The 27,235-nt window shown below is 44.0% G+C and overlaps 1 protein-coding gene across 4 annotated transcripts in view; it reads right to left on the reverse strand.

The window, feature by feature from the left end:
- Nucleotides 1-3,713: 3,713 nt before the first annotated feature.
- Nucleotides 3,714-27,235, reverse strand: part of SLX4IP (SLX4 interacting protein) — a 131,327-nt gene continuing 107,805 nt past the window's right edge. For all 4 annotated transcript variants that reach the window (XM_030558004.1, XM_030558001.1, XM_030558002.1 and 1 more), the window contains 2 exons: nucleotides 7,087-7,196; nucleotides 3,714-5,614 (listed from right to left, as the gene is read on the reverse strand). In XM_030558004.1, coding sequence (XP_030413864.1) covers nucleotides 4,792-5,614; nucleotides 7,087-7,196 — 933 coding nt within the window. In that variant the 3' untranslated portion in view covers nucleotides 3,714-4,791. The remainder of the gene's footprint in view (nucleotides 5,615-7,086; nucleotides 7,197-27,235) is intronic.

A 27,235-nucleotide genomic window follows, 5' to 3' on the forward strand; every position in this document is an offset into this window, starting at 1 on the left:
TCTTAAAACTACAATACCTACCTGCTGAAGTGAAGAAACAGATTGACAGTGCCAGAAGAATACCTAGAATACCTACTCCAGGATAGGCCCAACAAAGAAAGTAACAGAATGCCACTAGTCGTCACCTTCAGCCCCCAACTAAAACCTTTCCTGTGCATCAAGTATCCACAACCTATCCTGAAGGACGATCTGTCACTCTCACAGATCATGGGAGACAGGCCAGTCCTCTCTGACGGACAGCCCCCCAACCTGAAGCAAATACTCACCAACCACCACACACCACACACCAAAAACACTAACCCAGGAACCTATTCTTGCAACAAATCCCATTGCCAACTCTGTCCACATATCTATTCAAGGGACACAATCATAGGACCTAATCACATCAGCCACACCATCAGAGGCTCATTCACCTGCACATCTACCAATGTGATATATGCCATCATGTGCCAGTAATGCCCCTCTGCCATGTACATTGGCCAGATCAGACAGTCTCTACGCAAAAAAATAAATGGACACAAATCAGATGTCAAGAACTATAACATTCAAAAACCAGTTGGAGAACTCTTCAACCTCCCTGGTCATTCAATTCCAGACCTAAAAGTCGCAATTCTCCAACAAAAAATTCTTCAAAAACAGACTCCAACAAGAAACTGCAGAATTGGAAATAATTTGCAAACTGGACATCATTAAATTAGGCTTCAATAAACACTAGGAATGGATGGGTCATTACACAAAGTAAAAACTATTTCCCCATGCTAATTTTCCCCCTACTGTTACTCACCTCTTCTCGTCAACTGTTGGAAATGGGCCATCCTGATCATCACTACAAAACTTCTTTTCCCCTGCTGATAATAGCCTACTTTAATTGATTAGTCTCGTTATAGCTGGTATGGCAACACCCATTTTTTCATGTTCTCTATGTATATATATTCCTACTGTATTTTCCACTGCATGCATCCGATGAAGTGAGTTTTAGCCCATGAAAGCTTATGCCCAAATAAATTTGTTAGTCTCTAAGGTGCCACAAGTACTCCTTGTTCTTAATATTCCCTTTATCTGGAAGTATACTAATCATGTTCTGAAGCAAATTTTCTAGAAGATTAGGGTTCCAATAATCCAAACTGCTAGCTCACAATCCATTGACCACAAAAAACATTTCTCACGTTTTTCTGTTCCTAAGTCTAGCTCAGGATATCAGTCAACACCACTGACCAGCATGATCCTGGACCATAACCTTTTCTCAATGAGCTGTATGTGGTTGGATAGTGCATCAGAAAAACCTAAAGATCCAGGACAGCCAAGATCAGAAGGGCAAAGGTAACAAGAGTGTATGGCAACAGATGGTCACAGAGGCCTGAAAAACTTCAGCAAGATCTGCCCACACCTGAGTGAAACATTAATGGTAATCTTACCTTACACAGATGAAAAATGTTGATTATGCAGAGCAGTGCCAGCTGAGGATCAAGGAGGAACTGGGGATTATGCTGTAGCAAGGAGCTTTGGAAAGTCTCACCACTGGATAACTTCTTGCCTGAATAATTGCTTTAGAAGGACACGCATTCTATCTTATTCAATTAAGATGAAAACGAAATTAAAGGGAGTGTTTCAACTGAAAATGTAACTATACCCTTGAACTGTAATACAGACTAATAATAATACATGATGATACACACTGTATGCGGTCAGATTTTGCTTTCCAGAACTGCTTGAATTAATTGACTTTATGCCCCCCCCCTTGTGAAAGAAGGCTTTAATGCATTTAAGAAAATATAACAATGGGAAATGTGAGCCCTGCTTGCTCAAACCTGTTAGTGTTTATTACAGCTGTAGACAATGAGTTTGCCAGTCTTGATGAACCATGCACAGGATCTCTTAATAGGCAGAAAGGGATAAACTGGAAAGAAGAAATTCAAGTGATTTTCCATACTCAAGTCAATGCATGTTAATGGATTATCATCTGAACGTCTCCTGTTGCTAACACCTTAACTGTGCTACAACTTAGAATGTACTGGAAAGCTCACAGCAAAACGGATCCAGGCACAAGCAAACTGGAAATAATGGAAATTGAGAACTCAGGTGGAACACATACATATAATCCCTTGTCTCAGTCTCTAAACTACTAAACTAATTCACTTAGACCAGTGTTTCCCAAACTTGGGACACCGCTTGTGTAGGGAAAGCCCCTAGTGGGCCAGGCTGGTTTGTTTACCTGCTGCGTCTGCAGGTTTGGCCGATCGTGGCTCCCACTGGCCACAGTTCGCTGCTCCAGGCCAATGGGAGCTGCTGGAAGTGGCTTGGGCCGAGGGTTCGCTGCTCCAGGCCAATGGGAGCTGCTGGAAGCGGCACGGGCCGAGGGACATACTGGTTGCTGCTTCCAGCAGCTCCCATTGGCCTGGAGCAGTAAACCGTGGCGAATGGGAGCCACAATCGGCTGGACCTGCGGATGTGGCAGTTAAACAAACTGGCCCTGCCCGCAGGGGCTTTCCCTACACAAGCAGCATCCCAAGTTTGGGATACACTGACTTAGACCATGCATGCAGGAATATACTAAATGTCTAAAATATTTGTATTGATACTTTAATTCCACTGTTAATAGAATATTTTTTATTTTTTTTTAATCAGCTTTCTGACAGAGCACCTTTTAAATAATGCCCTGATACTTCATTTAAATCACTTAATAAATATGCAAATAATTTCTGTTTCCCTCCTGATATCTAAACTGATCTTGTGGGGTGGCACTAAACGTGTCCATCCTTCCTCCATGTACACTTCTGCCTGAAACCTCTTCACTTTCAGCTTTGCTGCTCTTGTTACTCGTAAATGTCCTCTTGCATAGACTGGGGACGGGTGAACATCAACAGGCATGCTGTGAAACAGACTATACAAAAGTGCTGTCAGATACACAAAGTCACCAAATTGAAAAAGAAAAAATGGAGAAAATGTCTCTTTCCTTAATCTCTTTCACATTCATAGTAATCAGAGGGGTTACTTCTAACAACTGTGAGTAGAGCCCTGCGTGGATACAAATTTATATCCGCAGATGCAAATAACCGTGGATATAAATCGGTATCTGTGGAACAGCAGGGCTCTCCTGGGAACTGCAGTGGTGAAAGGAGCAGAACATGGAGCCGCCGCTCCCAGGAGCCAGTGCCCCACGCCAGCAGCTTCTCCGGCATTGCTGTACCACCCCCAGCCCTGCTCACTGGGGCAGGCACCAGGCTCACCAGTCGCTGTCCCTGGTCATGCTCTTGCGTTCAAGCAGCGTGCATGCCCCCAGAGAGGAGACGCAGACAGCTGCATGGAAGGGATGGGGGTCGGGGGGGAACGGGGTTGCGAGCGGTACAGCTGCACTGGAGGAACTGCCATTGGCAGGGCTCTGGCTCCTGTGGTTCTGCGGATACCGATTTATATTCACACATATCTGCATCTGCGGATATAAAATTGTATCCACGCCGCGTTCTAACTGTGGGAACAAAAGTGCTGTTTAATTTGAGTGTCCTACTCTCAACTGTTAAGATGACTGCTATCATCTAAGGCCCAACCTGCCAAACCTCATTGCTGAGTGCAACGCTTGAAGCCCCATATAGTCAAACTGAAGTACATGGGGGCATTCGTATTAGTAAGCTCTGTGCCAAGTAGTAGGCGTTTGTGGGACTGGCTCCATATACTGTAGTTTCGATGGTCATATTGATTTTCAGACTCATCAAAAATGAAATTTCTTGCAATTTTATTGTATCCATTTTAGGAAGAAGACAATGGAATAATGAGTTAACTGGCACACAAAATGAAGTACACAAGCCATAAAAGCAATATTAAAAAAGACGTGACAGTAGGAACTAACTCCAGTGCCATGTTGACAATAGTCAAATACAACAGATTTAGCTTAAACCCAAATACACCAAAGGAAGCTTTAGTAAATGGCCCTCAAGTACAAATAATGTTTGATTTTCAATGTGTGTGCATGCACTTTCCCCAGCGATAACTTCTGCACCTGAAGGTGATGGGCTTTGCACATACAAATTTCATTTCTCTCAATGAGGTATGCATGTGAAAATTCTATCACCTGTGTGCATAGCTAGTGCTAGAAAAGTGTGTGCATTTATGTTGAGTCCCTGCTGAAAAATCCATCCCTAAATGACTGTTGCACATGTCAGTTTTTAATCAGGCTAAAGTGTTACTTGAAAATATTTTAGATGAGAGCACTAGGGTAATTTTTCAGTAGTATTTATTTCCTTTACAAGATTCCAAAGATCAGATGAAATAACCAAGTATTTCCGCCCCAAAAGCCTAAATGATGAGTTTTACCAATGAATAAAATGTTGAGTTTAATAGTCTGCAGAAAAATGGAGAATCTGTCTGTTCCAGTTAGCTGACAATAGTGGAAGTTACTTTGGCATTTTTTGTCATCAGATCTCCAGATACTGATTTATTAGTAGTATCAAAACACATCCCTATAGAATGTCTAGCTTTAAATATTAACATTTTATGTATGGAATATTCATTCATTGTCTAACACCTCATCCTTGTTTTGCTAAATATTTAAATATCTTCATGTTGACAGGGTAAAATCAGGTGTGCTTTTGTTAAACTTCCAAATGATTAAGGCATTTAATGAATCAGTTTCATCGTTGGAAAGTTTAGCAACATAGACCCTACGTTTAACATTCAGTATTTTGATCACTTCTTTTAATTTTGAACTGCTTCCTAAAAACTCATCGAATGTGTCTGTCTATTGAATACAGGTTTGGTTGCATAACTGATTTCACCTTGGTAATATTTAATACATCATTACTTCTTAAGTCTCCGTAGTTTTAACTTTCTGGGCCCATCTTCTCCCTCTTTCTTTCTTTTTTGGATAAGTTTCTCTGAAGGCTCGAAGTTAAATTTTAAATAAGAGGATAGTGGCATTAGGGATAATTCCTCAGTGGTTGTGGCTGGCTCATTTTGGTTTGTCTGTATTACTGGTATATTATTTTTTATGAAAACAGGTCTAGGGGGAATTTTTCCTAAAGTAAGTGACTCTTCATCAGACATGGCTTTTGCCAAGTCTTGCTTAGAAAACAACTTGGGATTCAGTAGGGACTTCTCCTCCAAAGATGGTTCTAAACAATCAGAGTTGCTTTTTTTCCTTTCTACAACTTTGGGGATTAAATGACCCTGTTCAGAAGATACTTTCTTCCAATGGTCTAACTCTTCCTCTGAACCACAGCTCTTTTGTTGATTCTGTGTTTTAGTCACTTTTTGACTCTCTTTTGCATCTGGCAGTGCTGACTCACAGCTACATGGAGGGTTACTACTTAGAAGTCTCATCTTTAACCATTCCGCAGAGTGAAGTTTTTGCTGGCTGCTAGCATCATCTGGCTGTCTCTGATTAACATGATTTTCCAGTTCTAAGGCAGGAAACTCCGAGTTGCTCTCAGCTGTATTTATGCAATCCTTTGGTTGTCCTATACTCCTACATTTTACTTCAGACTGAGGATCGGAAGGAGCTTGATGGTCCTTCTTCCTGCTCCCTGTCTCCAAGTCCCCTGAGCCAAGATACACTTGCATTGTGTCCTTGCTGGTTTGAAGTTTGCTCATGTTACTGTTCCTTGTTTCTGTCCTTTTCACACTGTAATAAAAAAGTATTTTGTTTTTAATAATAAAGAATTGTTACTGATTTTTACAGCCCTTTTAACAAATTCTGAAAGATGACTAGGGCAAACCCATTTTGAATTTGAATAAAAGATGGCCTGTATATCATCTTGACAATAATGTTAGTCTAGTGTGGATAATAACAAGCACTATCCATCTGATTTTCCACTGCATTAGGGGAATCCTAATTATTAATGACTAAGCTGTGAAGGAGTTCACATTTTCCAGCAGGCAGAACTAGATTCATTACAGATGTTAGGGGTCAATACGGTATAAGTATACTGAATTCCTTCCCAAACTGGTTAGATAAAGAAGTGCTTCAGAATGTGCCTATATGGTTTCAAACCATACATACATACGTATGCACAACACACATACATACGTATGCACAACATGCAGAGAAAGAGGGAAAGTTCTAATCTAATTTAGAATGTTTCTCTAGAATTTCTCCTGGTACATTTCTGGTATTACTAAAATTTAACCATTACTCTGCTGATATCAAGCCTTTTCATCTGGAGAAGGTCTTAGGTAAGATAAGTGGATGATATTCCAAAAGGAAAATGGAATGACAAGAGACTTGACATATGTCAGTACATAAACACCATTCAACTGCACACAAATCTAAACTTCACACAGGCTGGAAGATGAACATGATGCAGAAGTACAGAAGTTGCATATGTAGGATTAAAGGCTAAGATCTCAGCACAACTTCTCCCTTGCTGAAACTGCTTTCTGCTGTTCTGCTGATGCAAAACAGCTCTAAAGCCAGTATATCCTGCCCTGGGAGAAGCAATTCAGAAATGGGGAACCTTCCAGTGATGTAGAGCCACCAAAGCAGCTCCCATCCTAATCCCCTCTCTGTAGCCGGCACAGGGGATGTGACTAGGGCTAAAGAGGGTGTTGCCAGCCCTCACTGCAATCCATTGATGTCCAGGTGCTGTAATAACCCTTTAGGGCCATTGGCTTCTCTAACTTGTGCCAGGGGACAGTCTGACACACAGCTGGGCCAGGACTGGGGGAGCACAAAGCAGGCTTAAATAAACTTTTACCCTGACCCTCTTCCCCATCTGTATATTGCAGACTCACACACAGAAGGGGAGGAGGCGAATTTTTTTTAAAAAGTGTTTTCCACCAGATTCAAACATCACATGTATTTGTTTTGGCTCAAATTTTCTTTAGAGGAAACATGTTGGTTCTGCCTGTTGCTACAAGGGATATAAGTGGGTTGTAATGGCCATATCTGGTATTCTATAAAATGAGAATGGGTGTTTTTATATGCTTATTCATAGTCAGTTGCCTGTCTATGTTTACTAGCCTACAGTAATCCTATATATACAGAACGGGGTGCACATTACTTGACTTTTCACTATGTATGCCAGACTGCATTACTCATTGTCAGGTCATATATTTAATATCTTACAAATAGAAAAAAGGAAGAGGTAGACATACAGCTTCTGCAAGAGGTCTTGCTTTATCTGTCGAGTCGGAGGAATTTTACACTTTTCGTTTTCAGTAGATTCAGCAAAATATTCAGAGGTCCCACTAAAAAGCTTTTCTTTCTGCTCCAAAAGAAAACACAGGTTTAAAATGCAAGCCCATTAAGCTTCTATTACAGAAAATAAAACTCTGTTGCTAATGCCATGACTTACAGATGTTCTTTATTATTTTTAATCTGAACAGCCTAGAGAGGCAGCTCAGAATAAAATTACTTTAAATTGTATAATATTTGGGACACCTTAGTCAGTTTGCTCCCCTCTCAGGCTCCCACTACACATATTTTGCACATTAAGATATACCACAAACAAAAAAGAATGTAATGTAAAGGATGTAGATTCCAAACCATCTGAGGAAACCATTGGCAAATATCTGACATCTTTGTGGCTCAAACTGTGACAAATGCCAGGAATCTCTGCTGCAGACAGTGTGTTTGTCAGTTTTTTTCTGAAGAGACTGAGTGGCGCAGTGGTCTATACCCTTATTCTCTGAAGACTTCCCATAATTTTCCATATTTACTAAAAATATGCAGAGTATTACTTACTCAACTTAAGAAGGTAAGGGTTAAAACTTTTAATGCTAACATTTTGATGATCAGGGCTTGACATGGTTGGCCACTCTGAGGCCACAGGGGGATTCTTTCTGGTTTCAACTAACAGCAGTACCATGGTTTTATGTAATTTGGAGATGGGGAAAAAGAAAGGAAAATGCTCTTCTCCTCAAGCTGTGAGCATTTCCTTTCACAATGAACCAATTTTACAGAGAGTTAGGCTGTTTGCTGACCTCATTGCTAACTCCCGGACACTTTACATCAGTGTAATCTTTGGAGGCTGTGTACAGAAGGGATAAGAACTTGGCAGAGTAATGTGACGGTGAAGAAGAGAAATGGCACTGGGGTGGGTGGGAATTGTCTCTCTTGCAGAATCCTTCCTATCCAATCTAGTTAAAGAACTCCACTGGGGCCAGCCTCTGCAGATGGGGAGACTGTGGTCTTACTTTGCCGCCTGCACTACAGACCTACAAGGGGCAGTTATGCTGCTAGGCAGCCAGCAAGAGCCAAAGAAAGCCAAGAGGGACTGTGGAGGCACAAAGCGAATGTGCCTGTGACATAACTTGGGAACCTGACGGCTCTGGGGGACTAGCCCTGTTTGTTCTTTGGGAGGGGGCCAAACCTCACCTCTCTCCCCAGTGAAATGACTCAGTGGAAACAGTTGCCTGTTTTGTGAGTGGAGAGGAGAGGAAGGGTGGGGGGAGAAATCTGGCCATTTGGGTACTTGGTTTAAAAAAAAGTGCAGATGTTATGAGCCTGATTTTCAGATGTAAATTCTATGAACAATTGTGCGTGCACCTGGAGCCAGACGTGCACCTACTCTCCATGCACATTTGCAGTAACGCACACACAAAGTAAGCGCAGGCAAATGCATACATAATTTCAATCTAAAAATCAAACCCAAATCATTTTAACATGAATCAGAAATCCCTGCTCCAACTCTTTCCCCCATTTGATGCAATGCGTTCCCATAAGGTTGTATATTATCAGGGAGGGGAGCCCTGTAAGAGAGTGCATGTGAGGGCGAGCTGTTTTTTTTGTTTTTTTCCAATTTTAAAGTGAATTTCACATAGATTTTACAACAAGGAATGACATTTACAATCATCAAGTCTGACCTCCTGCACAACACAGACCAGGGAACCTCACCCAATAATTTCTGGATGACAGTCCTGGAGAGTAAAGTCCTATTTAGACAAAGAACAATTAGATCTTGGAGAGCAACAGTGTTTCCCCTGTGCTGCCCCACCAATACACTTCCACTCTCCCCTGGAGGGATTAACTCTAAGGCCGTTGAGGTAGCACAGCGTCAAACCTCATTCACTCTGCTGAGACTGCCAAAAAGGGGGCCAACTGAGATGTGACCATTTGTCCATTAGGTGATTTTCAGGGAGGTTGGGAGGGGGGACAGTAAATAGTTGGTGAAAAGTAGCACTTAGAAACCTGAGAGTATAAAGTAGACAAAGGAAGACTGTAGATAGGTGCTGCCCATACTCAATATGTCAGGCAACAAATCTCAGTTCTAACCTATACAGAGAACGATACTTGCCTGGTGGTTTTGGAATGAGGATAAGAGGTCCCAGACAAACACTGAGACAACAAATATAATTTCGCTTGTGACCTCAGCTTGGTTTGAAATTCAGAGTTCAGAGATGAACTCCTGATAGATTATTATACCATCCGAGACCTTTCTATTTTGTTTTCAAATGCTTCTCCCATAAACCGTGACAGAAAAGGCATCAAAAATAAAAAAACAAAATGATTTATATGTGAAACACTTTTGAACATGCCCTTTAAGTACAGTGACTGTTCCCCTTGGAGCCACACCCTCTAAGTGCTGTATTTTGGGAGCCAAACAATTAACATAAGGAGTATGAGTCAGTCTCTGAATGACTCTGTGGGAACTAGAAAGCCTTTTGCTATTAGGAGTAAAGTAAACTCCCTAAGCCTGGAATAAATCCACAATAGAAGGCAGAAAAGGTCATAAATAACAATTGTGGACACTACATATACCAATAAGACACTCAGCTACTATTGGTGATATTTCCTTTATGTTCTCTATTAGACCTAATCATTTTAGTTAATTTAAAAAAAATTTAAAAACACTGTATGTTTTGGGAATACTATTTATTTCCTATGGGAACTTCAAGGCTGGTTGAGAAAAGAAAAAAGGCTAATCTACTCTCATCCTGTCTAGTAATCCCAAATTCCTTTTAGCCAGTGAAATAATGAAAGAAAAATATTCCAGGCATAAAAAGGAGGACAGAAGAAGCAGACATCATATAAACAATGACACAGTGACAGAGAAAAACGTCAAAGTGCCGCCAAACTTGTGACATGACTCTGAAAAAGCTGCGGGAAATGGGGGTTGCTGCTAACAAATTAAAACCAGATTTCTTGGCAAATTGTTAAAGAAAGATATTTACATTTGTATGGAGACTGGGTGGGCACAAAAGATTAAAATGCTTCTTTAGCCCTTGAACTGTCAAGCCCCATTAGAAATCTTGTGTTCTTAAAATTCTAGGGTCAGCTCACTCCTTTTTGTCACTAAATCTCGGCATGTGAGAGCTTTCAGAAATCAGACTTACAGAGAAAGAAAAGTTATTACTTACAAGTAGAGTTCTCTGAAGTTAGTATTACATACATGTATTCTACCCTTAGCCACATACATGGCTTCTACTACCTCACTTCAGCCGGCAATACGCAGCTCTATTTAATTAAGACTTTTGCACAGAGGCAAAACTATTAGGCATGCATCATGCACGCTTCAAGGCTTATTAAATACCACTTCCGATTGTCTAATCATCAATTCTTTTCCATGTAACACTAATTTAGAGTGAAACAGCTTGCAAAAGCAAGGAAGCTAAGTGATTGGCATTCACAACTAATTACAGAAGAGTCTAGTTTACAGACATTTAACATGGGTTTGCTAAAGGAACTATTTATGGAGCCACACTTGTGAAAACATCCCTACAGCTAATTATCCCAAAGATAGAAAGGGTTGGGCACGTAGGAAATAGTCCTGACAATATAGCTTATACAGACATTGAACTTTCTTGCGTCAAAGATTTGGGATGTTGCATTGAAAGCAGGTTTGTTTCCTGAGTGAACAACTCTTCCCCATTTCCCTGGTTTGGTTTCAATCTCCTTTCTACCTTGTCTCAGCCTGTTTCTGTGTTCAGCCTGGTTACCTTGCAGTAAAACAATGTATTTCTGGATAATTACATTCTATCTCTGGTGGGGGGAATTTATTGTTTTTGAACTGCACTTATAGATTTTTATCCGTTTGTCTTGACCTGCTCATCAAGTGACAAACTTAATAGAAAATATCTATGAAGTCAGTTAATCATTATTATTTGTATTAGAGTAGTGCTAAGCAGTCCCAGATGAGAGTTTAGGACTCCATTATACTAGGCTCTATCAGAGACAACGCCTGCCCTGAAGATCCTACAATCTAAACAGAAAGGACTGACAAAAGTTGAGAGTAAGGAAGTCCTGTTATCCGCATATTACAGATATGGAACTAAATTATTTGCCCTAGGTCACACAAGGGGTTGGCCTATGACAGAGCCTGGAATAAACAAAGGTCACTTGAGACTAAGTTCATGGGTATAACTTGATTTACTCTGGTGCAACTGAGAGAAGAATTTGGCTCTGTATCTCTATTGCTGAGTACAGGTGTAATCCAGCCACTTCACTGAAATTGTAGTTTTGGACGTACTGTCCTGTATTTTCTTTAATATTCTCTATCAAGTTGTCACTTGATGAGCAGGCCAAGTCAGAATAGTCTCATAAGGCAAGAACAGAGAAAGATGCTGCATGCAATTTTGTTTAGATTTATAGAGCTCTCCTTTTGAAATGATGCCCCTCTAGGATGGACACGAAATGGGGTTGGTGATGAGGTAAATAGTAAAAGAAACACTGAATACAACACAGCTAGATAAACTGAACTAAGATAAACTAGCAGATATAGTTATTCCTTGTGGTTTAATGAAGCACTATAATTGTAAAACAATGGCTTTCTTTGAGGGCCAACCTAATTCATATTAAAGGGATTCAAACAAGACTTTTTTGGCTCCATGTAAGTTGGATCCCTTCCATGTGAAGGTGGGAGAGAGTACCCTTGATTTGGGTAATCATGTCTGACAAAATCTACAATCTGACGGGATCAGCTATGGTCATCTCTATTAAAAGAGGGAACTAACCTGGATATAGTTAGTACCTTGGACATTAACGTTTATTGGAGAGAATGCTCTTCCCTTCTTCTCACCCATGCTGTATGTGCCTGTGCACTGCAGGGGCAGAAAGGAAGAGGCGAAGAAAGATAAAATTCTTTAACTTTACATTTGGGCCCAGATCAGCTCCTCAATACTGTGGAAATTCATTCTTCTCCTTCCCCTCCTCTTCCATCCCCATGGATTCCAGAGCTTGTTGCAAGCAGGGTAGCTCCTACCAGTACAGGTTCTCTAGGGCTGCACTGCCAAGAAGTTGGAGCAGGATGAAGAGATCCAGAAGGGAGATACAGAGGACAAGGCCTCTTCACTGCTAAGGCTGAAAATCCCAAAAGCTGGAATTAATGCAAATAAAATTTTTGCCTTAATTTGCATATTTGGTGAACATGCATTGGCGTGACAAAGCCTTAATTGGTAACTAAGGATAAGTCTACACAGCAATCTAGCTTGAGCCTAACCACCTTGTGTCCACTACCAATTGTGTTAACATTGGGCTCAAACCTACAGTCTCAGACCCCTGCAGGGCTGGAGGGTCTGAGACCGCATTCCTAGATAGATTCATAGACTTTAAGGCAGATGTGGGCAAACTACAGCTCGCGGGCCACATCCGGCCTGCGGGACCATCCTGCCTGGCCCCTGAGCTCCCAGCAGGGGAGGTCTAGTCCCCAGTCCCTCCCCCACTGCTCAGGCCACTGCTCAGGCCATGCTCTGGCCCACCGCTCCCGCTGGGCAGTGTGGAGAGCGCAGCTGGCTCTCGCTGGGTGTCACGGCTGCAAGCTCCTGCTGCTGATAAGGGGCGTGGGGTTTGGATAAGGGAGCGAAGGGTCCTAGGGGTCAGTCAGGGAGGAGGAGGCAATTGGACGGGGTGGTGGTTCTGGAGGGGCGGTCAGGGAATGGGGAACAGGGAGGGTTGGGAGTGGGAGTCTCAGGGGAGGCCTGTCAGGGGTGGGGATGTGGATAGGGGTCGAGAGGGTAGTCAGAGGACAGGGAGCAGGGGGGGCTGGATAAGGGGGTGGGATCCCAGGGGGCAGTTAGGGGCGGTGGGGCCTGGGAGAGTGTGGTCAGGGGATGAGGAGCAGAGGGCGGTTGGATAGGGAGTGGGAGTCCAGGGGGGCTGTCGGGCTGTGTGTGTGGATAGGGGTCGGGGTAGTCAGGGGACAGGGAGCAGGGGGGTTGGATACGGGGCAGGAGTCATGGGAGAGGATGGTCAGGGGACAAGGAGCAGTGGGGGTTGGATGGGTTGAGGGTTCTGAGGGGGGCAGTCAGGGGGCGGGAAGTGGGAGGAGGTGGATAGGGAGCAGGGGCCAGGCTGTTTGGTGAGGCATAGCTCTCCCTACTGGGCCCTCCAAACAGTTGCGCAACCCCGATGTGGCCCTCAGACCAAAAAGTTTGCCCACTCCTGCTTTAAGGTCAGAAGGGACCATTGTGATCATCTAGTCTGACCTCCTGCAGACTGCAGCCACGGAACCTCACCCACCCCTCTCCTGTAATAGATCCCAAACCTCTGTCTGAGTTACTGAAGTCCTCAGACCATGGTTTAAAGCCTTCAAGTTACAGAGAATTCACCATTTACACTAATTTAAACCCCAAGGTCTCAGCCAATCTGACCTGGGAGAAAATTCCTTCCTGACCCCAAATATGGTGATCACTTAGACCCTGGGCCTGCAGGCAAGACCCTGAGCCTATGCTAAGTTGGGACCTGGGGCTGAGTCCTATTGCTTTCCTGTGTGCATGCAGCCCCAGCATGACTTGGGTTCAAGAAATCCTCCAGATGTATCCCAGAGCTTCTTGGGGCAACTTCCTTAGTCCTCTTTATGCCAATCATCTGTGGTGCAGTCTATTGCACTCTATTGCAAACAGAAGCCCCATCCCCTTTACAAAGGGCAGCAGCTCAGATCAGCAAGCACCTGCAGGGTTTTCAAGGGAGTCTGATCAGAAGAAGCTTTTTGCAAAGAGAGCTGCTTCCTGGTCACACGAGCACAGGCAGATTTTGGTGCACACTGCCCAGGTATCCTTGCACATGCCGCCCCAAGGAGGCAGGGGACGCCAGAGAGCAGAGCAAGGACCAAACGGCTGCCCAGCAGGGATGGGGCGTAGCAAAGTTTCATGTTAATAGTTTAACAACCCTGGAGGCTGATGTGCTAATTATCCTCAGGACATGGGCATTCTCCTGCCAATGTGACGCAGCCTAGAGGTGGAGAGCCCAATTCTTAGATTAGATGATAGTTTAGCAGAAAACCTTCTCAAACTGCAGTCATTCTACTGACACAGCCACCAAAGGAGCAAATTAGGCGTTTATGTACTTGCGCTCCTTATGGTCACCTGGGTCCCATCAAAAGTACCATCACATTTAGGAAAGAGGGTGAACAGTAGAATTTCACCATAGTGCAACACAATTGTAAGGCTAGAGTGTTGACATGGAGGGGCGGGCACTAGGCACTCTGAGATACTGTTACTTTGACTTGGGTCTGTGCACTGCAGTGAGGATGCCAGAGCCCTAGGTTCAAGTATGGGTCAGAAAATCCTTAACCCAGGGTTATAATGCAGTATAAACTCTCAAAGCACAGGGTTTCCTGACACAGCTTAGCTGACTCAAGTCCCACTAACCCTAGGCTTACATTGCTGTACAGATACCTCAGAGGCTCTGGTGTTGTTCCTATGATACTGTTCCAAAGCCTCTGGCTCTGGCTGCTCTTCACTGATTACTGCTCCCAGGCCCATATAACCATGGAGAGACGGCTAGAGCACTGTCCAGAGTCACTCTAGCCATAGCTCCGAACTTTTGGCCATGTATGGATTGGAGAACTACGCTCTAGTCTCTACCGCTGCAGGACTCTAGCCACAGAAACCCTGCCTAGAGAGGTCCTAACCATAGATACACAGTCAAGAGCATATATCTGCAGCCTATCTGAATTCTGGGAAGGTGGCAAAGACCACTTAGGACAAAAATCTCTATCCCCACCTCAATAGAGGAAGGGGCCACAGAGACCAACAAAACAAGTGATTCCATGGGACAACAAATAATAAAACAGGAATGGGTGTCCAAGTCAAATGTTCAAAATGAGGGAACCAGGAGGGGGCACTGAGCACAGAACCCCAGAGCTCAAGGCTCCCCAAAGGAGTCCAAGGAGTAGATGCATGCCACCCAAAGGAACTCTGCATGGATCCAAGAGATAACCAAGAAATAGAAATAGGCCCACGGGCACAGAGAACCTCCCTGACAAGATGCCTCCTCCTGGACTCATGGCCAGTTTGGCAAGTTCCAGGAGGAGGCTGATGAGGGGGTCCTGCGACTTTGTGGAGCCCTGGATCGGTATGTATATAGGAACAGAAGTTGGGGAGAACTGCAGCCAGAACCTCAGCAGGGGATTCTAGAGAAGGTGGAAATGGGGCTGCAACCTGGCACCCTAGGTAGGCATGTGTCAGGGTCTCCCTCTTGTTCCAGAAGGGCAGGTGTTGGATGTAGCCAAGCCCATGCTCATAATCTCATGCAAGAGCCACCAATTAATATCCCTAGTGAGCTGTGGGACCAGAGTTGAATAGAGGCTGGACCACTGGGGGTCTTCAACCTCGCTAGGTGGAAGGATGTCCTGCTGTTTGCTATCAGGGCAAGAAAAAATACTGAGAAAATGCAGTGTGCAACATGAGTGCATAGATAAGTTCCCTGAGTGCAACTTGGATGCAAACTGGCTGGATACTAGACAGTGTGCTGGAGGTGGCTGAAGGCATTCACAGGGCAAGGGTCCTGGAGGGGTCTTGACATCATGCTCTGGAGGGCCAAGAAGACAGGGCACACCTCTTGAAGGACCTGCTTAAGATATGCAAGAGAGTTGGAGAGCAGAGTGGCATTCACCTCCTGGAGCACATAGAGAGGGAGACAAGGGGTTGTCAACTCCATGTGCTAGGTGAGCACTTTGAAGTCCACCCAGACCCACCGGCCATGGTCCAGGAGGAGTCTGATTCTGGTGATACCAGACAGCACACTGAAGGGGTTACCACCACCTATGAAGGATGGGGATTATGCAGCAGGAGCTCTAGGAGAAGATCTTCTCTCCAGCAACCACTACAGACCTCACAGAAATGCTTTCAGGTCCTTAAGAGAGCCTAATAAAAGAGTGGATACTCAGATAGGTCTTTAGGGAGACTTTGCAGGCTGATGTAAAAAAGCTGCTAGTCATATTGGAGCTGCTGACACAGATCCTGACTGTCCTCTTTAGGCAGAAGCTCACAACATATGCAAAGGCCCACTGTTTCCCTGGACAGAAGATCTCCAGGACCATTCTCTGGAAACTGGTCAGGGAAATGAGGGATGGGGGTCAGAGCATGGAGAGGACCAGCTGCTCGATGACCAGGGACCTCCATCAATGGGAAAGACTCTGGAAAAATCCTGTCCATGCCTTCAGCCGGTCAGACATACGGGCCTCCAAATTGGTTCAGTTAACCAGCAGGGACAACTCAGTAGTAGAAACACAGATGCCAAGATAGAGCAGCAAACCCACGCCTTACTGGCTGGCACGGGGCACAGGTGAGAGCGAGGCTACCTGACACTCAGTTCCAATCATAGGGCCAGAGCTCTTGACTCAGCTGACGTGGATGAGGAGGCTGCCGAAGAGAGGGTTTGGCAAGTCTTCACTCATACCAGATAGCACAAATGTCTCAGTATGCTGGCATGAGTTGCAAGCCCTGCTCCTGGAGCACCAACCCCTGATGGAGGAGACAGAGGAAGGGCTTAATGACTAAGACCGGACCAGGAGGATAGTGACACTCCTTGATCAAAGATGACAGGTTTGGTCAGGGCCCTTTTGAGTTTGACCAGAAACTGCAGAGGCACATAGCACCTAGAGGAATCCCACAAAACAGAGACTGAAGCTGAATGCCTGGACAGAGCCCATGATTCACCCTGTCAAATGCCTCCTCCTAGTCAAGGGACAGAAGGGTGAGTGACAGACCATCCTTACATGCCAGATGGAGAATGTCCCAGACCAGGCATAAGCTGTCAAAGATGGTCCAAGCTTGACTTATCAGGGGATTGAAAGTCCTACAGTGTAGAATTGTAGCTCAAAACAGGCAGCTCCCAGCCAACTGAAGAGCCTCTGACTGCATGATGGTCCTAGCCTCTGGCTGATCCCAAGATCCACAGGTTATGGTAACTGAACACCCTATTCATGAAGAAAGTGTGGGACACTGCCTCTGTTCTGCTGTTCTTTTCTCCCTACCCTGAAAGAGCCCCTCGCAAAATGTATTATTTTCATGTCTCCATATTCCATTCCTTCCCAGCATAGGAACGCTCTTGTGCCTTGGATTCTATTTATGAGAGTCCAGCATATGCTAAGCAGGTGCACAGAAGCTTTCTTCCCTGAAAGACAAGTAACAGGCAGGAAGGTTTCACTGGACACCAAATCTCGAGGACTTTCAAGTATCAAAAGATTAACACTCTACCTACTTGCTGGCTAATTTGAAATGACACCATTCCTTGGCTGTAGTTACACAATTTTGTTTTATGCCAAGTTTTAAAAAGTCTGGATGGTCCTAATCTCCAGGCCACTGATGCGCTGTTAACCATTCTCAAAGGATCACATCCCCTAACTCTTGCCAATGGGAACTGTTTCCAAGTTTGGATTGCAATTGTTTAGGAAATGCTGAGGGATTTGATAATACAACCTTTTGGCCAGACTGAAATTGGATGAACAATCTGTAAAACTCAAAAAATTATTGCTGTTAAGTATGGGTCTTGGACAGTTTCACTTCTGGGGTAGGTAAGTCTATTGATCTGCATGATGCATGACACAGGAGGCTATGTAAAACTCCTGGAAGCCATCTGAGGAGTCTTCACTACCAAGCATCAAAATCCACCCTCACTTGATGTTTAAACATCTCCATAACTGAATACTTAACTTGCCAAACTTCCTATGTCGTTTTGTACTACCTAGGGCATGGTTGGGCGCATCCCAGTAAAGCTCTTTTCAGAAACATAAGATTCACATTCTCCAAAAATGACTGATTAATTTGGGTGCCTAACTTGAGAAACCAAGTATTGCCAATCCTGTGTGCTCAAAAATCAGAAGTCAGGTCCCCCAAAACCAGGAGACTGGGTTAAAAATCATGATATTTATAAAAAATAAAATTTAGGGTTTTTTTGTTTTTTTTTGCTTTCTGAGACTTTAAGGTGCATTTGGGACACATTTTTGAGCTTTTTTCCAGGACCATGAAGGCCACATATTTACTTTCCTTTTGAAAGAATCAGTTGAGTTCAAGGGATGGTGCTTTATGAAAAATATGAAATGTGGTGAGACTCACAATAAAATTATGAGAGTCATCAACACTGGCCACTCCAAAGCTGGGTACCAAAATCTGAGCCACTTAAACACACAGATCACTTAAAAAAAGTAATCTATAAGCTATTCTATCATGGCTATTCAGTAGAAAATAGTCCATTTATGGTATTATTCATGATAATCATTTTCTTATGTCCCAGAAACTCTCTTATTGACACCAAAAGGGAGATGGATATTATTTTGACATGAGAATAGTCCACACAGATATCAAACAGAAGAAGTACATACACCGTGTTTCAAGAGTTCAATATTAATATTAATTCAATATTAGCACTCTAAAAAACCCTGATTTTAAAAACAAATAAGAGTGTGATCATCAGAATTTGTTGCTCCCTAGCAAAGACCAGAATGAGTAGGAACCCAGAACTTTTCTAATACAAGTTTAGGAAACCTTGCAGCAGATTTCAGACTAATTCTTATTGATCATGGAGTTACTTAAAGTGGCATGGAGCTGGGCAACCGATAAATAGGAAAACTCCCAATGAAACTTAATTAAAATAAAGTGACTATATAACATTAAAAATTACAATATTGTAACACTAATAATTAGTTTAACAACTTGAAAGTCAGAACACAGAAATGATGACGTACAGACACTCCTAATGCCACAGAAGAAAAGGTAGTTAAAACAAATGTGATATTGATGTGCTTTAAGACACATGATACACATTTTACATGTTTGTTTTTCAGTCGATCTGACAACTTCTCTTAATGTAATTAAAAGGCAGATTTAAACCATATCCAGACCCAATTTTTTGGTATTAATAAAAGAGCAGTATTTTTCTGACACCTGTACCTTCAGCCAATTTTCCCTCAATTGTAAGTTTCCTGACTTTTTATAAAATAAAAGCAAAAAATTAGTTATTTTATTGCACATTTCAAGACAAGGGAAACACTAACTTCTCGAGTCAGCTGAAAATAGGGTACTCTCAACTGTCCAATAAAATCTAAATGACTGAAGCATCCACTACATATCATGTAAACAGATGAATATCCTTTATGTTCATTTTTCTACATAGACAAACAGTTACTCCCTTTGCTCTGGATTTATATGCCGGGTAACAACAGAACAAACTATTGATTAAAGAACACAAGTGTAGCCGTGTTAGTCTGAATCAGCAAAAAGAACGAGGAGTACTTGTGGCCCATGACAGCTTATGCCCAAATAAATTTGTTAGTTTCTAAGGTGCCACAAGTACTCCTCATTCTTTTTACAGTACTATGTTTCATTTACAAAAAAAAAAAATCTGGTTTTGCTAGGAAAAATAAGCTTTTAGTATAAAAGGATAAGACTTAAACTTTGAAAAATACACCAACAGGTAAAAGAACTGTATTGTTTATATAACTATGATACCATGTGAAATGACCGTAGGAGACCTTAGAAAGGTTAACAGTAATATCCTTTATCTCACCACTTATATCTAGGCTAGGCATATAAATCAGGGAGTATCAGCAGGTCTTAGCCTGGTATCATAATGGCACAATCAAGCTCTGGAAATATTACTATCAAGGACAAACTTTTTACTTTCAGATTCTTTTTCATTTTATTTTAGTATGGATTAGATTATATAAATTGGGGAAGAAATAAAGTGAAAAGTAGTAGAGCTCTCACTAATTTAACAGACATCCTCAAACACAATCTCTATCAGTTTATAACCATTATCTATTTCAGTGGTTTTCAAACTTTTTTTCTGGCAACCCAGTTGAAGAAAATTGTTGATGCCTGCGACCCAGTGGAGCTGGGGATGAGAGATTTGGTGTGTGGGAAGGGCTCAGGGCTGGGGCAGAGGGTTGGGGTGCAGGGGTGAGGGCTGTGGGATGGGGCCAGGAATGAGGGGTTCAGGGTTTTGGAGGGGGCTCTGGGCTGGGGCAGAGTGTGGGAGAGCTGGAGGGGGTCAGGGCTCTGGGCTGGGGCGGGGGATGAGGGTTTGGGGTGCAGGAAGGGGCTCTGGGTTGGGGGTGCTCAGGACTGAGGGAGGAGATTGGGGCATGGATTTACCTCAGGCAGCTCCCGGTCAGTTGCGTGGCGGGGGGTCCTAAGGCAGGCTTCCTGCCTGTCCTGGCACTGCGGACCACACTGCACCCCGGAAGTGGTCAGCAGCAGGTCTGGCTCCTAAGCAGAGATGCACAAGCAGCTCTGCGCAGGTCTCAGCTGCAGGTGCTGCCCCACAGTTTCCATTGGCTGGGAACTGTCCAAAGGGAGTGCAGAGCTAGTGCTCGTTTGTGTGGGGGGGAAGACAGCGTGTGGAGCTGTCATAATATAATTCCCAATTCTGAACCTTAGCGTCCACCCTAAGCTTAATTACCAGCTTAGATCTGATAAGCTGCCACCAATCAGGAATTCCAGTGCCTGATACACTCTGGTCCCCCCCAAACCTTCCCTGGGGACCCCCAAGACCCAGACCCCCTGGATCTTAACACAAGGAAAGTAAACCCCTTTCCTCACCGTTGCCTTTCCTAGGATTTCCCTCCCTAGGTTACCCTGGAAGATTACCGTGATTCAAACTCCTTGAATCTTAAAACAAGGAGGAATGTCCCTTCCCCTCCCTCCCCTTTCTCCCTCACCCAGAGGCAAAACAGATTCAAGCTCCATGAATCTAAAACAAAGGGATTCCCCCTTCTCCCCTCCCTCCCTGTTAAGTGCAGACTCAATTCCCTTGAGCCTCAACCAGGGGGGAAAAATCAGACAGGTCTTAAAAGCAAAACTTTTAATAAAAAGAAAGAAAAAAGGTAAAAGTTTATCTCTGCAATTTAGATGGTAAAAAGTTACAGGGTCTGTCCGCTTATAGAAACTAGAAAGAAGCCTCCCCCCCACCAGCAAGATACAATTTAAAATACTTACCGCAAACTACACATTTGCAAATACAGAAACAATCAAAAGACTATAACCGCCTTTCTTTCTAAACTACTCACTATTCTGAATATATAAGAGACTGTAGCAGAGAGATTGGCAAGAAACCTGGTTGCACGTCCAGTCCCTTCCAGGACCCAGAGAGAACAAAGCAAAACCCAAAAAACACAAACAAAGGCTTCCCTCCACTGAGATTTGAAAGTATCTTGTCTCCTGATTGGTCCCCTGGTCATGTGTTTGGTTCCCTGTTTGTTAACCCTTTACAGGTAAAAGAGACATTAACTCTTAACTATCTGTTTATGACAGGAGCCCCTGGCCCCCCCGCCTAGGAGCTGGACCTACTACTGGCTGCTTCTGGGGCGCAGAGCAGGGTCAAAACAGAATTAGCCTGCCTTAGCCAGGCAGCACCGCCAATGGGACTTTTAACGGCCCTGTCAGCAGTGATGACCAGAGCCGCTGCAACCTAGTGCCTTAGTTTTCGCGACCCAGTACTGGGATGTGACCTGCAGTTTGAAAACCACTGATCTATTCAATGTGAATAGAGGAATGGGGAAGCGTAGAGATAGACATGAGCAAAGAAAAGTCTGACCACAGTGTGTTTCCATAAGGACTGAATGTAAGTGATAGCACTGAACTGTAGAAATTAGAGACTGCCCCAAATCGCTCCATGACATTTAGTCTCTTTATGCTATATTTATTTCAGTTCATTTTGAAGTCAAGATACAGAATTTATTTCTTATCAATTGCTATAGAGTTTTCTGCTGAAGGTAAGAGGATAGTTTGCTCTACAAACAATCCTGCTGGTTATCTGCTGGAGGCTCTTGGGACAGCAAGAATGCAGTCAATTTTTACTTTGAGTGTTACACTAAAATGTAAGTTATTTAGGTATTGAAAAAGAGTTATATGATCCCACAAAACTTTTCTCAGATGCCCTGCACTTAAGAAAGTAGTTAGATTTAAGTCAAATGAAGTACTCATGAGAAAGGATTACTCACCTCAGTAAAGAATTGCAGGAATGTGTCCCTATTATTTCAATCCTGCATCATAAGGAAGTCTTTTCATGTCCCATATCTTTTGTATTGCCAGCCACTGGTCCCCTTACATTGAATTATCTGTAAGGACACCCAGGACTTTTTTGTTACAGTTAATACAGAACCCAACAAAGTGTATGAGGAGTTCAAATTGTTACTTCCAATCTATATACTTTGAATTTGACAACAATGAATTTAATCTGTCGTCACGCTGCCCATCTATGCAGCTCTGCTAGGTCTCTATGAACTTCTCCGCAGTCTTGTCTTGCCTTGGCAATGGTAAATGATTGTGTATGATATGCAAATCATGCCATGTCACTGCTCAGCTACTTCTCCAGATCATTAATATACTAAACATCAGCATTCCTTGTATGGATCCTTGGGGTACACAACTGTTACCCTTTGCCATGCTGAAAATGGATCCGCCAATTTCCAAGACATAGGAAAATTATACCTTTTCGTATGGGACTACTTAGTTTCTTTGCGGTTTTCCTATATCTGTTCTGTAGCTGACAACTTCAAGATTTCTAGCTGATTCAAGTGGCACAAACTTTGCAGAATCCATGATGGTTTGAGTCTATCATAATTTTTCATCTAGTGTTTTATAATTCAATTTTTAAATTACTGATTTAACCAATATATTTGCTGTGACAGATACAGCAATTGCATGCTATATCTTTTGGAACCATAAGAACAGCCATACTGGTTAGACCAATGGTCCATCCTCCCCTAACAGTGGCTTCAGAGGGAATGAACAGAACAGATGGATTGGCTGGTTCATATGAAAGGCTGATGTTACTTTCAGTAGAAATTTTGCATGTGGATGTAGCATGACTTTGTCTTTGAAGAATATTGTGTAGGGAGCATTGGTCATGAACACCCCGATCTCACTCACCCATCTGGCAGAAGTAACGGTGACCAGAAAGGCCACTTTCATGGATAAATGTAGCAGGGAACAGGTGGCTAAGGATTTGAATGGCAGTCTGGTGAGGCATTTAAAACACCAGATTGAGGTCTCAGACTGGGGTAGGTTGGCAAACTTCTGGCTAAATGTTCTGGAGACCCGTGAGGAAGCGTTTAGTAATCAGATGCGTGAAGATCAAGTTGCTGTCAATCTCAGGATGGAGTGCAATAATGGCAGCAAGATGGCAACGCTAATGGTAATGGTGCTGTGGAGGCCGACGTGTTTTACTTGACACCAGGAGAAGAATCTCTTCCATTTTTGAAAGTAAGTATTCCACATGGTCACTTTCCTGCTGTTTAGCAACACACGTTTAACTTGTTCCGAGCAGGCTAGTTTGCCAGGATGGAACCATGTAGGAGCCACATCTGTAGGTGGAGTTTCTCCGGATTCAGGTGAAGAGTACGACTGTTCTTCTGAGACAGCAGGTCCGGACGATGAGGGAGAGTTCGAGGAGCATATATCATCATGCGCATCAGGTAAGGGAAAATGTTTGTCTTGGCCATGTTGGGACTATAAGGATAACCTTGGCCTTGTCTGTTCATATTTTGTATACCATATGTGATATCATTGGAATTGGTGGGAAAGAGTACATGAGTTATGTATCCCATGTGATGAGAAAGGCATCCCTGAGTGACCGGGGTCCCATCCCTGCTCTTGAGCAGAACATTGCACATTTGCTGTTCATTGGGGATGTGAACAAATCAATGGGGTGAGTGCTCCACCAGTGGAAGACGGAGAGCAAACTCTCCCATTCATTTCCCGTTCATGGTCTCGAGTGAAGTACTTGCTTAGTGTGTCCATCATCGTGTTCTGACAGCCGGAAGGTAGGAGACTTAAATGTTTATGTTGTGGCGTATGCATCAGTTCCACAGTTTCATGGCCTTATCAAATGATGAAAAACATGCAGGCAATGTTGCCAGTCATGATGCGAATGGATTCGTTCTTTATGTGCGGTAGGAAGTGTCTGGAGGCATTGCGGACTGCACATAGTTCTAACAAATTGATGGGTAACTGAGTCTCTGCAGGAGACCATTTGCCTTGAACCCTGCGCAGGTGCATATGGGTGCCCCAGCCTATCAGTGAGGCGTCTGTTGTCATTACTATTGATGGGGGTTCCTGCTGGAATGGGACGCCCAGGCATACATTTTCTAATTTTGTCCATCAGTGTAGAGAGTCCAGGACACAGGACGGTACAGTAAGTCGTTTGTGAAGGCTGTGCTTGCTGGCTATGTATTCTGAGCTCAGCCAGTCCTGTAGGCAGCAAATATGTAGTCTTACATGTTGTACCACAAACGTTGTGGTTGCCATGTGCCCTAGCAGTTGCAGGACAGTATGAGCTGGTATTTGGGGGCTGACTCTTACCTCTGAGATAAGGCTTGTTAGAGTTGTGAATCTGTTCGGGGCAGGGACGCCTTGGCTTCTACAGCATCGAGATGTGCCCCGATGAAGTCCAGTCGTTGGACAGGGATTAGAGTGGATTTTCATTCGTTTATCTAGATCCCTGAATAGTGTGATCATCATCTGGACTGAGTCCAATGCTTCTTGTTGAGTTGGGCCTTTGAGAAGGCAATCGTCCAGGTAAGGGAAAATCATTATTCCCTGTTTGTGCAGATGTGCCACTACTACCGCTAGAGTTTTGGAGAAAACTCTTGGTGCAGTGGATAGGCCAAACGGTAGTACTTTGTAGTGAAAGTGTTTGTGTCCTACAGTGAAACGCAGGGGTTTCCTGTGAGCGGGGTGTATAATAATAGGAAAATAAGCATCTTGGAGGTTGATGGGTAAAAACCAGCTCATCTTTTGGAGCTCTGGAAGTACTGTGCCCAGTGCCACCATTTTGAACTTTTGAGTGTGTACGAACATGTTGAGTTTCCGGAGATCCAAGATAGGTCTCCATCCCCCATTCTTCTTCTGTGTCAAGAAGAAGTGGGAGTAGATCCTCTTCCCTATGTATTGTGAAGGTTCCACGGCACCTAGTTGTAAAAGATGATCGACTTCTTGTCATATCAGGTTCTCATGAGAAGGATCCCTGAAAAGGGATGGGGAATGGGATAGCGTAGGTGACTGGGAGGTAAAGGGGATGATCGTATGATCTCTGACACCCATTGATCCATTATTGACATCCAGATGTAGAAGAAGGGCGAAGGCGGTGTCAAAAGTATGGGGACAGATCGGGTGACAGCACTGCCTAATGAAAGAGGTTGTCCAAACCCTTGACCAAAACTGCCTGGTGAAGAATTTAGTTGGCACAGTCAGTGCCAACTTGGTTTTCTCAACCAGTGCTAACTGCGATGTTAGTGCTGAGGGCAGAGGAATGGTGCCTGAGGAGACACTCAGCACCGGGTCCCTTATGGGTGAATTCGGTGCCATGGAGGAGGCATGTTGCCGTCTGTGCCTCAACTCCGTCTCCTTCGCTTGGGACTCGATGGTGCCAGAGGTGCCCAGAGCGTCATAGGTGCTCATCTGAGCATGTGTCGGCATCCGGGGTAGCAGCCTGGCAAGAGACTACCTATGTTTCCGTAGTGCTCTCTGCGGAGATGTCTGCGCCCTCTTCCATGGTCCTTTAGAGAAAAGCATGTCTTCTGTCCCTGCACAGTGGGCCCAGAAAGGAGGTCCGTTGGTCTGGCTCTGGTTGGAGAGATTTCTCGTCAGAATCATTTTCAAGCAGAGATCTCAGTCATGCTGGGCTCTCGTTTTCAGATTACTGCAGTGGGCGCATTTTTGCAGGATATGCGTCTCCGCAAGATATCGGACACAAGAGCGTCCATCCGAAATGGGCATTGCTTCGTGGCAAGATCCGCATTGCTTAAAGGCTGGGGAGCCAGGCATCTCTGATGGTTAACTGACCCCAGTGCAGGGAGGGAAAACTGGGGAAGTAAACTTTTTTTCCTTAAAACTATCACTAACACTAACTCTAACTGTAACTTTTAAAAGACTAACTATTTAAGCAGCTATGTTTTTTAAAGGTTTGGCGAGAGTACAAACACTGCCCCAGAGCTCTGTCTTCAGCTGATGATGGTTGAGAAGGAACTGGGGGACTTGGGTCATGCATGTGCAAGATGCGGCACTGCAAGATGCCTGCTGTGCATGCATGACCCACGCGGACACTGGTTCCATAAATCTCCGATTGACGTCATCGGGATGCACTGACTCCTGAAGTGGAGCACTCAGAGGGACATCACTCAAAGAAGAAATAACACTTTCATTTTGCATCCACTAGAGCTCCCAAATTCTTCAGTTCTGGGATAGTCCCACTATGAGGACTGCCTTTGGCTAGGGACCCCAGCGCCTCCATACACACAGGCCAGCTGGCTCCCTGGGATGCAAGCTAGCTCAGAAGTCTGGAAGTTTGGGGTCCCTTGACTCTGAGCAGTCCACCTGGAGGGGCTGCCCCAGAGCCACAGACCCTGGGAGCTGGTCCCAAGACACTCAAGCTCCTGGGTCCACATCAGGGAGCTTGGAAACTGTGGCTCAGGCTGAGATTCTCAGGTTTCCAGGCTCCTTGCTGTGAAGTAGGGATCTGAGCTCTTATTAGAGTCAGGGTTCCCAAGTCTATCAGGCTCCCAACTTCATGGCAAGGATCCTGGAAACCCTGGCATGACAAGGCTGGCCCAGAGCCATAGACTATGGAAGCCGGGAGTTGCCTGGTCACTGGGCAGTCTACAAAGTGGAACTCTCTCATCAGCTCCCAGAGCTAGTGGAAGGTGTGGAGGCAGAGAAGCTGGGCTCTGTGCCTCTCTGGGTCCCGTAGCTGCACCTCTCCAGCTCCCAGAGCTGCCGGGGAGGTTGAGTGCTCCTGCTTTCTGTCACCAGAAAAGCTTTGTCAATTTCACTTTGCTGCAAGTGAAATTGACAAGATGCTTCCAAGCAGGCAGCCAGAGAGCCCTCATTTCAATTTCCCCAACACAAAATCAAAATGTTTCAGCAAAACTGATTTTTTTCATGGAAAATTCTGGTTTTGCCAAAAAAAAAAAAAAAAAAGCATTTTTGAGGGGTCAGAAAACCATTCAGATGAAAATTTTGAGACCAGCTCTAATAGTGATTGTAACGCTGCCCTACCAAATCAGGCACCTGATCTTGTCGCCAACTCAAGAGCGTGGGGTTTAACAAAAGTAAGGTGATTACACCATATTGCTGTCTTGTAGAT

Source organism: Gopherus evgoodei, chromosome 3 (genome assembly GCF_007399415.2).
Source record: "Gopherus evgoodei ecotype Sinaloan lineage chromosome 3, rGopEvg1_v1.p, whole genome shotgun sequence".
Lineage (NCBI taxonomy): Eukaryota > Metazoa > Chordata > Testudines > Testudinidae > Gopherus > Gopherus evgoodei.